The sequence below is a fragment of the Pleurodeles waltl genome, chromosome 6 (assembly GCF_031143425.1).
Source record: "Pleurodeles waltl isolate 20211129_DDA chromosome 6, aPleWal1.hap1.20221129, whole genome shotgun sequence".
Lineage (NCBI taxonomy): Eukaryota > Metazoa > Chordata > Amphibia > Caudata > Salamandridae > Pleurodeles > Pleurodeles waltl.
In genome coordinates, this window is record NC_090445.1 from 322,361,135 (window position 1) to 322,377,423 (window position 16,289).

At 48.8% G+C, this 16,289-nt stretch overlaps 1 protein-coding gene across 2 annotated transcripts in view; it reads left to right on the plus strand.

The window, feature by feature from the left end:
* The window catches only part of LOC138299676 (dehydrogenase/reductase SDR family member 1-like), a 235,436-nt gene that overhangs the window by 25,558 nt on the left and 193,589 nt on the right, over positions 1 to 16,289 (plus strand). For both annotated transcript variants that reach the window (XM_069238149.1, XM_069238150.1), the window contains exons 2-3: positions 655 to 806; positions 884 to 1,027. In XM_069238149.1, the coding sequence (XP_069094250.1) occupies positions 657 to 806; positions 884 to 1,027 (294 nt within the window). In that variant the 5' untranslated portion in view covers positions 655 to 656. The remainder of the gene's footprint in view (positions 1 to 654; positions 807 to 883; positions 1,028 to 16,289) is intronic.

The following is a 16,289-nucleotide window of genomic DNA, read 5'->3' on the forward strand; positions in this document are numbered from 1 at the left end:
TCCTTTGATGGACATTCCTTCCTAAATCCCAGCTAAATCTACGTTCAAAGATACTTCTTCTAGTACCATCAAGCCCTGTTCTTGTTTTCTTATTACTTGGGATTGTGTAACCATGTATGTGTCCACCATGCCCAAGTTAACCCACTACTGAAACTTTGGCAAACATTTTTTTTCTCTAACTTCCCTTTGACTGTGTGCATATCATCTTCCTTTTGTCCTTAGATCACTTTGTGTCCATGCAGTATCTGTGCTTTCCCCAAACCAGCTTTGCAGTTTTTCCATTCTCAATTTCACTCTTCACGTTCTGTCTTAATCTCTAGATTATATCCAGATCTGCAGGTACTTGTGTCTTACCTCCTTCCTTGCTCTTAGATTTTTCTGTTCTCCCTCAACTTTGTTCGTCCCCAGATTTTCTACGTCTTTCCTTCCCTCCTTGACCTCTCCCCCTTCGGTATGCCTGCATCTATGTCCACACCTCCATTCTTGCCCTTCAGTCTATCAGACCCCTTCCCTATGTCTGTCTTTGACCACAAATTACTCTTGGATCATCTTGATCCTCTCTATCCTTGACATGGCTTCTCCACACCCAGCTTCGATTATGGCGTGATATTTTTTCAAACTCCTGAACTTTGACAATCCTGTTTACTTTCCTAGGAATGACTGGGGTGCTGTCTGGATATGTCTGTGTTGTCACCGGAGCCTCTCGGGGCATTGGTAAAGGTATCGCCCTCCAGTTATCCGAAGCAGGGGCCACAGTCTACATCACTGGCCGGAATAAGGAGACTTTGCAGCAAGCAGCTCATGAGGTGAGAACTGGCTTAACACACCTTTTGGTTTGCTCACAGAAGGAATGAGGCTTAAAACGTTTTTGCCCATCCTTCAGGTGGAGTCTCGAGGTGGAAAATGCATATCTGTGGTCTGCGACTCTTCGGAAGATGACGACATCAAGGCTCTTTTTGAGAAAGTCCGACGAGAGCAGAAAGGACGTCTGGATATCCTGGTGAACAATGCCTACTCTGGAGTTGAGGTAATCTTTCCAGGTATCTCCTTTCAGCCCTCACCCCAAAACATTGCTGCAAAAAGATTCTCCTCCCACTTTATCTGTTTTATGGGGTTTTGTTCTTTCCCACCTCGTTCAGTAGTAGGAAGCCCATAACCATTGTCAAATTGCCTCCAGTTTTCAGGCTACTGAACAGATTCATTTGAGGCATCAACGTTCAGGTAGCTTCTGTAGTTACACATTTTTATTCCAGTACGGTTTTTTGGAACAACCATTTTTAGGAATATAATTGTATTTGACTTGTAATAGACATAAATCACTGTCAGGTCTTTCATTATATCTGCTGCAGGAATCTGTTTGCCCTTGTGGTTACAGGTTCGAGCCCTGGCTGCTGCACTGAGCCTTTCATTCTCCTGGGAACAATAAAATTGGTACATTGACAAGGGTAACAGTAAATGCCTGTTATCCAGTGGCAAGATTTCTCGAGGAATGAACGTGAATGCACGTTGTCATATGTTCGTGTTAGATAGAAAACTTTGTAGGTGCAATGAATGCTGCATCTTAGTCCAAAGTTTGTAGGGACCATTAATTTGGCCATTACTGTCGGCTGTACACTTCTCCCTCCACATTGCATACCACAGATCCATTACGGTTTTGGTAAGGATTGTCAGAAGGAAGGAATGGGGGCACTTGTAAAGTGCAGCTTAACCCAAGCGGTATCTTGGCACTTGGTAGATACAAGATAAGGTTAAGACAAAAGATGTACAGATATATGCAACCCTTAAGTAAAGAAATATGTTTTTGATATTTTACAAAACAGTGATCAGGAATAGACTGCACAGTTGCAGGGAGAGGGTTCCAAGATCGTGTAGTAATAATTGAGAAAGCCCTACTTGCAGAGGTGGCTGTTCTGATATTTAGGAGCATAGCCAAGGTGTTTGATGAGGGAGGAGGGGCCTGTTTCGGATATTTGTCTTGATCTGTTTCTTAAGAGCATGAGCTCCCTCTCCCTGTTTACTCTTGTGGACCAGGCAAAGTGACTTAAATTGGATTCTCTGATGTGTCATTTTCAACTAGCCTCTGTAATGTGATGAACTGTGCACATTACACAGGCTAGACTCATTGCAGTATTCGAAATACATTGTAATTGATTCAGTAGTTTAGCAGGGAACTCTATGTAGCTTAATAAGTCCTTTAATAGATTGCAGCATCTCCTACTAATGGCTTGTATATGAGTGAGATCACATTCACGCTCTTACTCAGTGATTTAACCAGATAAGAAAAAGAAGATACCCCTGAGTACATCTGAGCCTCATATGATATATTTTTTTAATCTAATTTAAAGCCTAAGCACTTCACAACCGCTAGTGGTGTGGGAGGAGACCTGAGATTAGTTAGTCCATTAGTTGCCCAAGTTGATCCGGGACCACATATCAGAAGCTCAGTCTTCTCTGAGTTCAGTTTAATCTTAAGACTCATATATAACTGGACAGCAGAGGGACAGTAGTTAAGTTGTTTACGATTTTCACTGACATGGCTTTTGAAGTTGAAAAGCAAAAATCAAAAAAACGTTAAAAATCTTAATTCATAAATTTTCAGGCGGGCCAAATATAAGATGCAACTGGAAAAATTATACTTTGTAAATCAGTCCTCAGGTACAAGATTAAGGTCTCACAGCATTATTTTATATTATGCTTTTAGAACAAGGGAGTGGGGAGGGTGTCCTTAGCAGCAAACAGTATAACATGTTTTTGTCTCTTAGCCACCTAGTTCACAATTGCAACATTCCACGCATTCTTTAGTTGTGGACTATTTTCCAACACATGATAGAACCAGTAGAGTTCCTAGTTTAAATTATTTATAAAGACTTCTCTTTGGCTGTGGTACTAACCGGCTCATATACGATTTATCTGTGGTTAAGATTTGACTTCCAAATACGAAAGCATCAGGTTCCCTTTACCTGTTGTCTTATGGGAGACCAGAAAGATGTTTTCCCAAGACCGCTTTTTAATTTTTTTCAATAGTGGATTGGGTCCTTAGACTGGGTATTCCAGTAATCAATCAGGCCAGTCTCCTTTAGAGTTTATAATAATAAAGCTTTTCTGTTTTTGATGAATTATTGTTTTTCTGGACATCAAGAAATGTTTGTAGATAGATTTGGGAGTTGGGATATGTCCATATTCTAACCCAGTAGGTTATGGGTTTTAAATGAATCGCCAAATCCGTGTCGGTTATACCTTATTCGTTCCTTAGTGTTTCCATCGGAGTACCCAGGCCCAGGTAATGCATTTGTAGCCCCACAGTTCCGCTTCTTACAAGGTTGCAGCTATTGCTTTAATGTTATATACTTGCCCTATGGATTTTATTGACTCGCCACCAAACCTATTCTGGTAGCACAAGATGGTTCCAGTGTTCTTACTCGTTGTTGCCTTCTTCTACAGTTATATCAACCATGATAATTTGTGGTCGAAACAAATGCTTAGGAAAAGGCATAAACATGCTCCGGGGCTTTTAATCTTACATGAAATGTTATTTTTTTGAACCAGAAATTTGCTTTTACATTTATGTTGAGTTTTTGAAAATTACAAAAGTTGTTGAAGCCCTTCAGCAGGCGATGCATAGCTAGCTCGGCTTGTGCCCTTAGTACTGCATCTTCAGTCAATAGAAGGAGTGGGCATTCTCACCACAATGGAACATCTATATTCAGCCCCAAAAGTAACCTCCCACATCATTTATTTACAAATTGAATAATGTTGGTGCAAATACACAGCCTTACAGATTCCATGCTGTATTGAAAAGTCAGCATGTGCATTCTCACTTAGCAGCATATCTGACCCTAGCAGTAGTCTCATGATGGAGATGTAAAGCATAATCAAATTAAAAAAGCAGGTATATAATACTAATACATAAAGCCTGTTTCTGTGTTCCCAAAATAATAATTTCATTCTTATGAAAGACCCCTCACCCACCGATCTAACTGGCAGCATGCTTCATTGTCAGGGTCCTACCCCGGGTGCCTACCTCCTCTGGGGGTGGCGTCCATGCCTGATTAGAGCAGAGTAGGTCAAAGTTTTTTTTAGTGTGCATCAACTAAAATGAAAAAATGTGTGATTTAAAATTCTCGAGAGGGCGCCCTTGTATTAGTGTATCTTTTTATTACTGGTGCTCCCAGGCAAGATTAGAAGCAGCAAGTGATGTACCTGGAACTATGATGTGCTCCTACATCTAATTCAAGATCAACATGTTTCAGCCACTGATCTCTGTACCCCAAAGGGGTCAATTTGGCTTTCTTCAGGACCTATATTTTGTTTAGCATCAGCTCATTTAGGCCCTGATTAGGAGTTTGGCAGACGGGAACACTTGTCCGCCAAACCCCTGACAGTGTGGCCGCCACTGTAGTGGCAACCTCCACACCAGACCCATTATAACTTCCCAGCTGGGCTGATGGGCAGAAACAAAAGGTTCGATGGCATCTGTCGCTGGAGATACACATGTTGTGCATAGCCCGCCATCTGGTGTTGGGTCGGAGTGTTACAAGTTGTTTTTCTTCGAAGAAGTCTTTCGAGTCACGGGACCGAGTGACTCCTCCTCTTCGTCTCCATTGCGCATGGGCGTCGACTCCATCTTCGATTGTTTTCTTTCCGCCATCGGGTTCGGACGTGTTCCTGTGGCTCCGAGTTTCGGAACGGAAAGTTAGCTATCTATCGGAAGATTACGTCGGTATTGTTGCGTTCGGGATCGGCTTAGATTGAATCGACACCGCATCGAAGATTGAAGAGCTCCGGTGCCCTTCAGGGTAGCTTCCGATCCCCCGTCGGGGCCTGGTCGGCCTGACCGCGTGTACCACAACGCTGATGGAACGGACCCCGTTCCGTTTCTGTCCCAAATGCCACAACAAATACCCGTATACAGACCAACATTTGGTCTGTAACCTGTGCCTGTCGCCTGAGCACAGCGAAGAGACTTGCGAGGCCTGTCGTGCGTTCCGGTCCCGAAAGACACTTCGTGACCGTCGAGCCAGAAGACTTCAGATGGCGTCCACGCCGACAGCGCACCGAGAGTTCGAGGAACAAGAGGAAGAAGAAACCTTCTCGATCCACGAATCGGACTCCGAGGAATTCGACGATCCAAGAACTGTGAGTAAGACGTCGAAGAAACAAAAGAAAAGTGATAAGGCCCAGGGGACGCCACTGCCACCAGGCCATGGCTCGACCCATAAAGTCGGTGACCGACCATCGGCACCGAAAAAGGCCGATACAGTGCCGAGATCGTCCGACTCCGGTCGAGACACCGGCACGCAGCCTTCTCGGGACCGAGAAAGGGCTGCTGAAAAGGATCGACGCCGAGATAGCGGTGCCGAAATGGCTCGACGCCGAGACAGCGGCACCGAGGAAGATCGACGCCGAGAGGCTTCGACTCTAAAAAAGAAGAAGGTCACCTCGGAGCCGAAAAGGCATACAGACAGGGTTTCGGTGCCGGAACGACCCGCAACCGACCCAGTTACTGGTTCCTATTTAGAGGAGCAGTCCTTGTCCTCTCAGATGCGAAAGCATAGATTTGAGGGAGAGTTGCAATCCACCGAAGTGGACAATATGCAGAAACGTATTTTCATACAGGAAGGAACAGGGAAAATAAGCACCCTTCCCCCTATTAGGAGAAAAAGGAGACTGGAGTTTCAGACAGACCAAGCACCACAAACAAAAATGGTGAAAAAGGTAACTCCGCCACCCTCTCCTCCACCTGTAACTAACATTTCGCAAGCACAAACTCCATCACATTCCCCGGCTCACACCACCGTGAGCCAAGGTGACCAGGACCAAGATGCTTGGGACTTATACGACGCCCCAGTGTCGGACAACAGTCCAGAGGCGTATCCCACAAAGCCCTCACCACCAGAAGACGGCACAGCTTATTCACAAGTGGTGGCTAGAGCGGCAGAGTTCCACAACGTAAACCTCCACTCAGAACCAGTCGAGGATGACATCTTATTCAACACCCTCTCATCCACCCACAGCTCCTACCAAAGCCTGCCTATGCTCCCAGGAATGCTTCGGCACGCAAAGGAAATCTTCAAGGAGCCGGTCAAAAGTAGGGCAATCACACCAAGGGTTGAAAAGAAATACAAAGCGCCTCCCACAGACCCTGTTTTCATCACCACACAGCTGCCACCAGATTCTGTCGTAGTAGGAGCAGCTCGCAAGAGAGCCAACTCCCACACATCTGGGGATGCACCACCCCCAGATAAAGAGAGCCGCAAGTTCGATGCAGCCGGAAAGAGAGTCGCAGTACAAGCTGCAAACCAGTGGCGCATCGCTAACTCTCAAGCACTACTTGCGCGCTATGACAGAGCCCATTGGGACGAGATGCAACACCTCATTGAGCATCTACCCAAGGAACTACAAAACAGGGCGAAACAGGTGGTTGAGGAAGGACAGAACATATCTAATAATCAGATACGCTCCTCTATGGACGCAGCAGACACAGCTGCAAGGACAATTAACACATCTGTGACTATAAGAAGGCACGCATGGCTACGAACGTCTGGTTTTAAACCAGAGATACAGCAGGCAGTGCTCAATATGCCCTTCAATGAGAAACAACTGTTCGGACCAGAGGTGGACACGGCAATTGAGAAACTGAAAAAGGACACTGACACTGCTAAAGCCATGGGCGCACTCTACTCCCCGCAGAGCAGAGGCACTTACAGCACCTTCCGCAAGACAACCTTTAGAGGGGGGTTTCGGGGTCAGGCCACACAAGCCAGCACCTCACAGGCAACACCGTCCAGCTACCAGGGACAGTACAGGGGAGGTTTTCGGGGCCAATATAGAGGGGGACAATTCCCTAGGAATAGGGGAAAATTTCAAAGCCCCAAAACCCCTACAACCAAGCAGTGACTCACATGTCACTCATCCCCTCCACACAACACCAGTGGGGGGAAGAATAGGTCATTACTACCAAGCATGGAAAGAAATAACTACAGACACTTGGGTCTTAGCAATTATACAACATGGTTATTGCATAGAATTTCTACAAATCCCTCCAAACATACCACCAAAAGCACAGAATTTATCGAAACAACATTCCGACCTTCTAGAAATAGAAGTCCAAGCATTATTGCAAAAAAATGCAATCGAACTAGTACCAAAGTCACAAATAAACACAGGAGTTTATTCACTCTACTTCTTTTTTTTTTGATAAAGAGAATTTATTAATTTTCCATAAAACAATTGTGCTTACAGTACAACATGATGCCAACGGGCATCAAACAATAATGGTCAAATCCTCGGTCCCTGCCACATTTTATTACTAAATATTGCTCACCATCAACGCTTAAAGGCCTGCTACGTCCTCCCACTTCCCCCATATCTTCTTGTTTTGTGTAAACAGCCTCTGGCCTCATACACTAGTTTCTCTCGCTGCGCACACCAATCCACACCCCGTCTCCACTTAGCCAAAGTCGGAGCCACCCTGGCCTTCCAATCTGCCATTATATCCCTTTTGGCCACTAGACATGCCACCCCTAAGAAGGACCGATCTGCTCTTCGTAGCTCTGTATCTCCCATGACCCCCAGAAGGAGGGGCAGTGGTGACCTCTTTACCTCCTCCTGTAGGACCCGGGATGTCTCCTGCACCACCTTTTCCCAATAGGCCGTTATAGTCGGACATGCCCATACCATGTGGTAGAAATCGGCTGTATGATACCTGCAGCGGGGGCATTCCGCTGTGGGGCGGAGGCCTGCTTTATGTAACATGGCGGGTGTGAGGTATGCAGCATGTAGGAAATAGGATTGTATTAACCGGAAGTGTGTAGCCATTGTTCGGGAGCGTGGGGCCATTAGTGCTTCTGTCCAGTCCGCTTCCTCCATGGGTCCCACCCAACTCACCCACCTCTGGCGAAGCCCTCTCAGGGGTCCCCCAGCGGCGGTGATTAAGGTGCGATAAATCTGAGAAACCCCTCCCCTTCCCAGGTCTCCCATCAGTGCCTTGGCTTCCATGGGGCTATGTTCAGGTATGGTGTCTCCTGTCTGTAGGTGAACTAGTAGAGCGTGGCGTAACTGGAGATATCGATGGAATTGTGTCTTGTTTAAGGAATATTGTTTCTGGAGGTCTTGAAAAGATCGTATGTGTGACCCTCTCCAAATATCTCCCAGTGTGGAGATCCCTATGGTGTCCCATTTTTGAAAGCCCTCCAGACCTGCCACATGTATCAGCTGCTTTCCATGCCAAAGCGGGGTTTGTTGGGTTAGACGTCCCCACCACCCCGTCACTTTCTGGGCAGTACGCCATCCCAGAAGTACCACTTTGGTCACATCTGGGGTCCCTCGGGGTATCGGGCTCCCGTAGAGTGTGTCAAGGATCCGTGGGTAGCCCATTGTCTGTAATTCTAGTTGGTATGCGGGGTCTGTCCATCCACCTCCCATCCAGTCATTGATTACAAGTGTGTGCATCGCTAGATAATAGTATTGAATTTTCGACATGCCCAGTCCACCCTCATATACATCCCTCTGACAGGTTCTTAGCGACAATCTTGTACATGAGCTACTCCATATGAATTGGCGTGCTAAAGAGTCCGTCTCCTTGAACCATCTCACGGGGATGGGGAGTGGGAAATTTTGTAGGAGGTATAAGAGCCTGGGGAGGATCATCATCTTGTACAGCGCTATTCTACCAAGTAGATTCAGGGGGAGGGCCTTCCAGCGCAGAAGGTCGGTTTTGATTTTCTTTGTAAGCGGCGTGACATTGAGTTCCCACGCTAGCTCGGGGAGAAGTGAGATGTGTATCCCGAGGTATTTGAAGCTGTTTTTCCGTACAGGGATATTTCGTTGCCAATCTATACAGTTGCGCGCGCGATGAAGGGGAATCAGCAAAGATTTGGCTGGGTTCAGGGTCAGTCCTGAAGCTTCAGCGAAAAGTCTAAGGATCTCTAGAACGCGTGGGCCGCTTTTGGATGGGTTGGAGATGTACAGGAGCACATCGTCCGCGTACAAGGCCACTCTGTCCTCCGAACCAGAGGGCCAGCGCCAGCCCTCGATCAGTGGATCGCTTCTCAGTAATATCGCCAGTGGCTCTACTACTAGTGCGAAGAGCAGGGGAGATAACGGGCATCCCTGCCGAGTCCCACGGCCAATAGGGATTGGATCGGAGACCACTCCATTCACCCTGATACGGGCAGTCGGGTTAGAGTATAGGAGTTTCACCAATCCCCGGAATTTAGGTGCAAGCCCATTTTTATATAGGACCTGTTCGAGGTAGGACCAATCTACCGTATCAAATGCCTTTTCAAAGTCGAGTAAAAGCAGTGCCAATTGTGTATGCGATAGCGCCTCGCGGTGTGCCAAAGCAAGGTGTAGTCGTCTGATGCAGTGCCTTGTGCTACGAGTGGGCATAAAACCACACTGATCAGGATGCACCAGCGTGGGCATTACCTCCTTCAGTCTGGAAGCAAGGATCGAAGAAAGCACCTTGACTTCCACATTTAGGAGCGAGATAGGCCGGTACGCCGAACAGTGCCGTGATGGGGGTTGGATTTTGGGTATCACCACAATAGTGGCTTGATCAATCTCTGTTGGGAAGCGGCCTTGATTCTCCGCTTCTTCGTACATGTTGAGCAGGTGGGGGCCCAGAATATCACTACATTTACTGTAAAATTCCGCTGGAAAGCCGTCGGGGCCTGGTGTTTTGCCTGAGGCCAGGCCCGATATTGCGCTGCAGATCTCTACAAGACCAATGGCCTCGTCCAGTCTGTCTCTCGCCTCTGGGGATACCCCGGGAAGGGTAATCTCATTTAGTAGGGGGGACTCTCTCTCAACAGCAGGGCGTGGGTGTCCGGCGTATAGACGGGCGTAGTAGGAGGCGAAGCTATGTGCGATTTCCACTGCTGTTTTGACAAGGGTGCCCGAGTCATCTAAGATCTCCGGTATAATTCTGTTAGCCATGGGGCGGGTGGCCAGCCAATGCAGTAGCTTCCCGTTCTTATCCCCCCATCCATAGATTCGGGCTGCTGAGGCTCTCCACATGTGCTTGGCATTATATGTTTGATATCCTCTCTTACCCTGGTCAGTTTCCTCATAGTCGAGTCAGATGCCAAGTTTACATGTTGGCATTCGAGTCTCCGGGCCTTGTTCTCTAGCTCGGTGATCTGTGAGTTTTGATCCCGTTCACGGGACCGAAGAATGCTTCTGGCGTGACCTCTAATAGTGGCCTTGCAGGCAGCCCATAGCATTCCCGGGGACCGAACCGAGCCCTCATTTTAATTCGAAATACTGGCCGAGGTGCGACCTGATATCTTGGGTATACTCTTTATCTTGTAAGTGCCACGCATTTAAGCGCCACATAGGCCGTCTGGTAAGGTCTGCTCTGCCCAGTCGGATTCGTATTGGTGCATGGTCGGAGACCCCCCGTGGAAGAATCTCTGCCCCTGCGACTTTTAAGAAATCTAGGGCGGGCATGAACACCAGGTCTATTCTGGACTGCGTCTGGTGGGCTGCCGAAGTATGTGTGTAGTGGCGTTCTCTGGGATGCCAGGTGCGCCACACTTCACACAGGCCGAGGCTCTCCGCCCAATTACTTAGGGCTGAGGCCCGCTTGGATCTATTTATGGTAGTTTCCCCAGAGATGTCCAGCTTTGGGTCAAGGACCGCGTTGAAGTCGCCGCCCAGTAGGGTGGTTCCTTGGGGTAATCCTGAGGTTACTCGGTGGAGCGAAAGTAGGAAGGAGTCAAGATTTGCTGGGGGTGCATATACGCATACCAAGTTTAGCGGTTGTCCGTGAAGAGTCCCTGTGACTACCATGAATCTACCTTGTGAGTCAGATTGCTTGGAAGTGATCACCATGGGCAGAGATCGATGGAGCAGAATAGCCACTCCTCTAGAGCCTCTGGAAAATCCTGCATGGTATACCCTATTGTATCCTCCCCTCGCAAGCATAGGGCATCTGGACCCAAGAAGATGGGTCTCCTGCAGGAGAACCACTGAGGGGGAATACCTGCGGAGGGTATTAAATACTGCCGATCTTTTGATCTTGTCTAATAGGCCATTTACATTCCAGGAGAGGACCTGGGTTACTGAGGACCAAGCGTGAGGTGTGCCGATGTTGGGCATGTTTGGATGTGTGGGTGCAGGCCCTGGGATGACCATTTCGAACGTGACAGCGAAATTCTAAATTTACAAACCAGGCTAACTAACTTGTCGCCTCTTAAACCTAACATAAACTTCCCCTCCCCCCTGAACTCCCCCCCCCTCCCCATACTCCCCCCCCTCCCCCCCCGGAAGCATCTGTCGCCCATGTACCCAACCAAAACCAGACAGCCAGTGGAGCTGTCGTTGGAGTGGAGTGATGGACCCCTCCTTTCCTTCGGATCAATTGCAATTAGCAGTCACAAATCAAGCGTTCAACACTATACTCTAGGAAGTCTTCGGTGCTATCAATGTTAGTCTCGCCAGGGGTCGCCTGAGTGGATCAAACGTAGCCCGAATCCCCCCACGTCTCGCGCAGGGGCCTCACATATCCCGTCAACCGAGTACCGGAGACTGACTCACCGCCCGTCCTCGGCGGGCTGGGACGGTGTCCGAGGCATCGGAAGAGCCTCAGTGCTAGTCTCGGTATGAGGATTGGGGTCCCGGGCTGTTCCATCCTCTGCTGGAGCGATCGAGTCTTTCTGTCTGCCTCTCCGGGATCTGGTGCGTCGCCGGCTCCTCCGGGGCCCCCCCGACGGCGAGGGCTCGACATGTGGGGTTCTTCCAGTGGTTATGGGGGGACCCTTTCGGGCTCCGATGCCCTCCTCTGTCAGCCAGTCCCAAGCCTCCTCAGGAGATTCAAAAAAATAAGCTTTCCCAGCCATGAGGACTTTGAGGCGTGCGGGGAAAAGGAGCATGTACGAGAGTTGCATTGCCCTAAGTTTTTGCTTAACATGTTCGTACGACCTACGGCGGGTTTGGACTTCTCTGGTGTAGTCCGGGAAAATTAGGATTTTGTGGTTTTCCCACTGCGTACCATCTTGCCACCTCGCCTCCCTGAGGATATTGTCTCTGTCCTTAAAGTTAAGGAATCGTGCGATCATCGGGCGCTTCGGGCCGCCCGGGGGTGGGCAAGGCGCGAGCACCCTGTGGGCTCTTTCAATTGCAAACAGGGGCGAGAGGGATTGGTCCGGCATCCAAGATTTAATCCACCTCTCCAGGAATTCGACGGCCTTGTCATCCTCTATGCCCTCCGGGAAACCTATGAAGCGTAGGTTGTTGCGTCTGGCCCGGTTTTCCGCATCTTCTGCGCGGCGGTGAAGCTCGCCTGTTCGGGATTGTAGTTGGGCTACTTTGGTTTTGAGGTCAGACAAATCACTTTCGGTTTGGGAAACTCGGGTTTCCACCTCCGTAATTCGAGTTACTGCATTCCTAAGGTCCTGCCTAATGAGGCCCATGTCCACTCGCACCTCTCCAATTTTCGTTTCCACAGCCATCTGCGATGATTGAATAGCTTGGAGAATGGCACTCACCCCGTCTGAGGCCGGGCCCCCACCAGCCACTTCTCCCCCTCCCCGTTGGCCCATCGTAGTCGTGAACTGGTCGATTTTTTTGTTGGGAGGGCGGAGGTTGTTTGTTCGTTTTGTCTTTTCCCATCGTGGCACTTGAAGCGGGTGTCAGGTGGGCCACACCTTCTTTAATGCGGTTTCAAGCCTGAGAATTCGGTGTGTTGTCCGGTGCCTTGGACTGTATGGGGGTTCGCAGTGTCCGATCACGCAAGGGCGGCCAGCGTTGGCACCTTCTTTTCAGGTCCCTTTCTTGCTCTCTCCATCGGGGTGGGGGGGACCCGTCCAAGACCCAGACCCAGGCTTTTCCACCTTAAGGCCTCTCTGCCCCCGCCGTAGGCCCCGTGCCGTCACGACCGGGCTCTCAATCTCTCGAGTCAATTCTGACCAGGGTATCCGAATGCCCCAAGGTGTTGTTCTCTACTGCTCAGCCCGCAGTCTAGGTTCTGCCGCAGTCCAGCTCGTGCTCCGTCTGGATACGGGCCCGAGGGAGGTCGGAACCAGGCCTCCAGGCCCTCGGGCCCTCTCCCGCCGCTGCAGGGATAGGGGGGTGGGGATGTCACTGCTTGTCTTCTCCCCTCCACCCCCTCCTGATCTCCGATTTACGTCTTTGCCCCCCCGGGGCACCACCTGGATCTCCGGTCGTGTCCCGATCCCCAGCGCGCCTCCAGCTCCTAATTCCAGCTAGGAGAAGGACCCCGGGGGGAAGGGCCTCTGCCGCAGCCTCAGTGCGGTCCCGCAAGCTGCTCGGGCCGCACCCGCGCCTACGCGCGTCGGCGCGGCGCCGCTCACCCGGCATCTTCCGCCTCGACGAGAGGCGGGGGGCTCGTCGGCACTCCAGCGGCCGGGAGCCACCGCCGGAGCACGCCCCAGCCCTCTCCGGGCCTCCTGCCGCTCTCCAACCTGCAGCACTCGTCTCCGGCGGGGCTCTCAAGCCCGTATCAGCTCCGCCGGGCGCATCTCGCCGCGGCCGCCATCTTGAACACTTCGTCACGGGATCGGCCGGACCGCTATGTGAAGGCGGGACGCCGGCTTCCCACCAGATCGCCCCAGCAGACCTCTCTACGGGCCCCCGGGACGCCGGGGAGCCATGTATAGCATTTTTTGCTCCCTTGGACCGCGGTAGTTAAGGGCGGATGACGGAGGGGTCCAGAGCACTCTCAGAGTGCGACCGCCATCTTGACGCCCGAAGCCACGCCCCCCCCACTCTACTTCTTAATACCGAAAAAGGACAAAACACTGAGACCAATCCTAGACCTCAGAATACTAAACACCTACATCAAATCAGATCACTTTCACATGGTCACGCTACAAGAAGTGTTACCATTGCTAAAACTACAGGACTACATGACAACCTTAGACCTCAAAGACGCGTATTTCCATATACCAATACATCAGTCGCACAGGAAATACCTAAGGTTTGTATTCAAAGGAATACATTACCAGTTCAAAGTATTGCGTTTGGTTTAACAACCGCACCAAGATTCTTTACAAAATGTCTAGCAGTAGTGGCTGCACCAATCAGAAGGCAGCAAATACACGTATTCCCGTATCTAGACGACTGGCTAATCAAGACCAACTCACTGACAAAGTGCTCTCACCACACAAATCAGGTCATACAAAACCTCTACAAAATTGGTTTCACCGTCAACTTTGCAAAATCACACATTCTGCCTTGCAAGGTACAACAATACCTAGGAGCCATAATAGACACAACAAAAGGACTAGCCACTCCAAGTCCCCAAAGAATTCAAAATTTCAACAATATCATACGACGCATGTACCCAACACAAAAAGTACAAGCAAAAATGATATTACAACTCCTAGGCATGATGTCCTCATGCATAGCCATTGTCCCGAACGCAAGACTGCACATGAGGCCCTTACAACAGTGCCTAGCATCACAATGGTCACAAGCACAGGGTCACCTTTTAGATCTGGTGTTGATAGACCGCCAAACATATCTCTCGCTTCTATGGTGGAACAGTATAAATTTAAACAAAGGGCGGCCTTTCCAAGACCCAGTGCCACATTACGTAATAACGACAGATGCTTCCATGACGGGGTGGGGAGCACACCTCGATCAACACAGCATACAAGGACAATGGAACGTTCATCAAACAAAACTGCATATAAATCACCTGGAACTGCTAGCAGTTTTTCAAGCACTAAAGGCTTTCCAACCAATCATAACTCACAAATACATTCTTGTCAAAACAGACAACATGACAACAATGTATTATCTAAACAAACAGGGGGGGACACACTCAACGCAGTTGAACCTTCTAGCACAGAAGATATGGCGATGGGCAATTCACAACCAAATTCGCCTAATAGCACAGTTTATTCCAGGGATCCAGAATCAACTTGCAGACAATCTCTCTCGAGATCACCAACAGGTCCACAAATGGGAAATTCACCCCCAAATTCTAAACACTTACTTCAGACTTTGGGGAACGCCTCAAATAGACTTGTTTGCAGCAAAAGAGAACGCAAAATGCCAAAACTTCGCATCCAGATACCCACACAGGCAGTCCCAGGGCAATGCCCTATGGATGAACTGGTCAGGGATATTTGCATACGCTTTTCCCCCTCTCCCTCTCCTTCCTTATCTAGTAAACAAATTGAGTCAAAACAAACTCAAACTCATATTGATAGCACCAACTTGGGCAAGGCAACCCTGGTACACAACACTGCTAGACCTATCAGTAGTACCCCACATCAAATTGCCCAACAGGCCAGATCTGTTAACACAACACAACCAACAGATCAGGCATCCAGATCCAGCATCGCTGAATCTAGCAATCTGGCTCCTGAAATCCTAGAATTCGGACACTTAGAACTTACCCAAGAATGTATGGAAGTCATAAAGCAAGCCAGAAGGCCATCCACTAGGCACTGCTATGCAAGCAAATGGAAGAGGTTTGTTTGCTACTGCCATCATAATCAGATCCATCCATTACACGCATCTCCAAAGGATGTAGTGGGTTACTTGCTACACTTACAAAAATCTAACCTAGCTTTCTCTTCCATTAAAATACACCTTGCTGCAATATCTGCATACCTGCAGGTTACCTATTCAGCTTCACTATATAGGATACCAGTCATTAAGGCATTTATGGAAGGCCTTAAAAGAATTATACCACCAAGGACACCACCCGTTCCTTCATGGAACCTCAATGTTGTCCTAACAAGACTCATGGGTCCACCTTTCGAACCCATGCACTCTTGCGAAATACAGTTCCTAACCTGGAAAGTTGCATTTCTCATCGCCATCACATCTCTACGAAGAGTAAGCGAAATTTAAGCGTTTACAATACAAGAACCTTTTATCCAACTACACAAAAATAAGGTAGTCCTAAGGACTAATCCTAAATTTTTACCAAAGGTTATTTCACCGTTCCACCTAAATCAAACGGTAGAACTACCAGTGTTCTTCCCACAGCCAGATTCCGTAGCTGAGAGGGCACTACATACATTAGATGTCAAAAGAGCATTAATGTACTACATTGACAGAACAAAAAACATCAGGAAAACTAAACAACTATTTATTGCATTCCAAAAACCTCATGCAGGAAACCCAATATCAAAACAAGGTATAGCCAGATGGATAGTTAAGTGCATCCAAATCTGCTACCTTAAAGCAAAACGACAGCTGCCCATTACACCAAGGGCACACTCAACCAGAAAGAAAGGTGCTACCATGGCCTTTCTAGGACATATTCCAATGAACGAAATATGTAAGGCAGCCACATGGTCTACGCC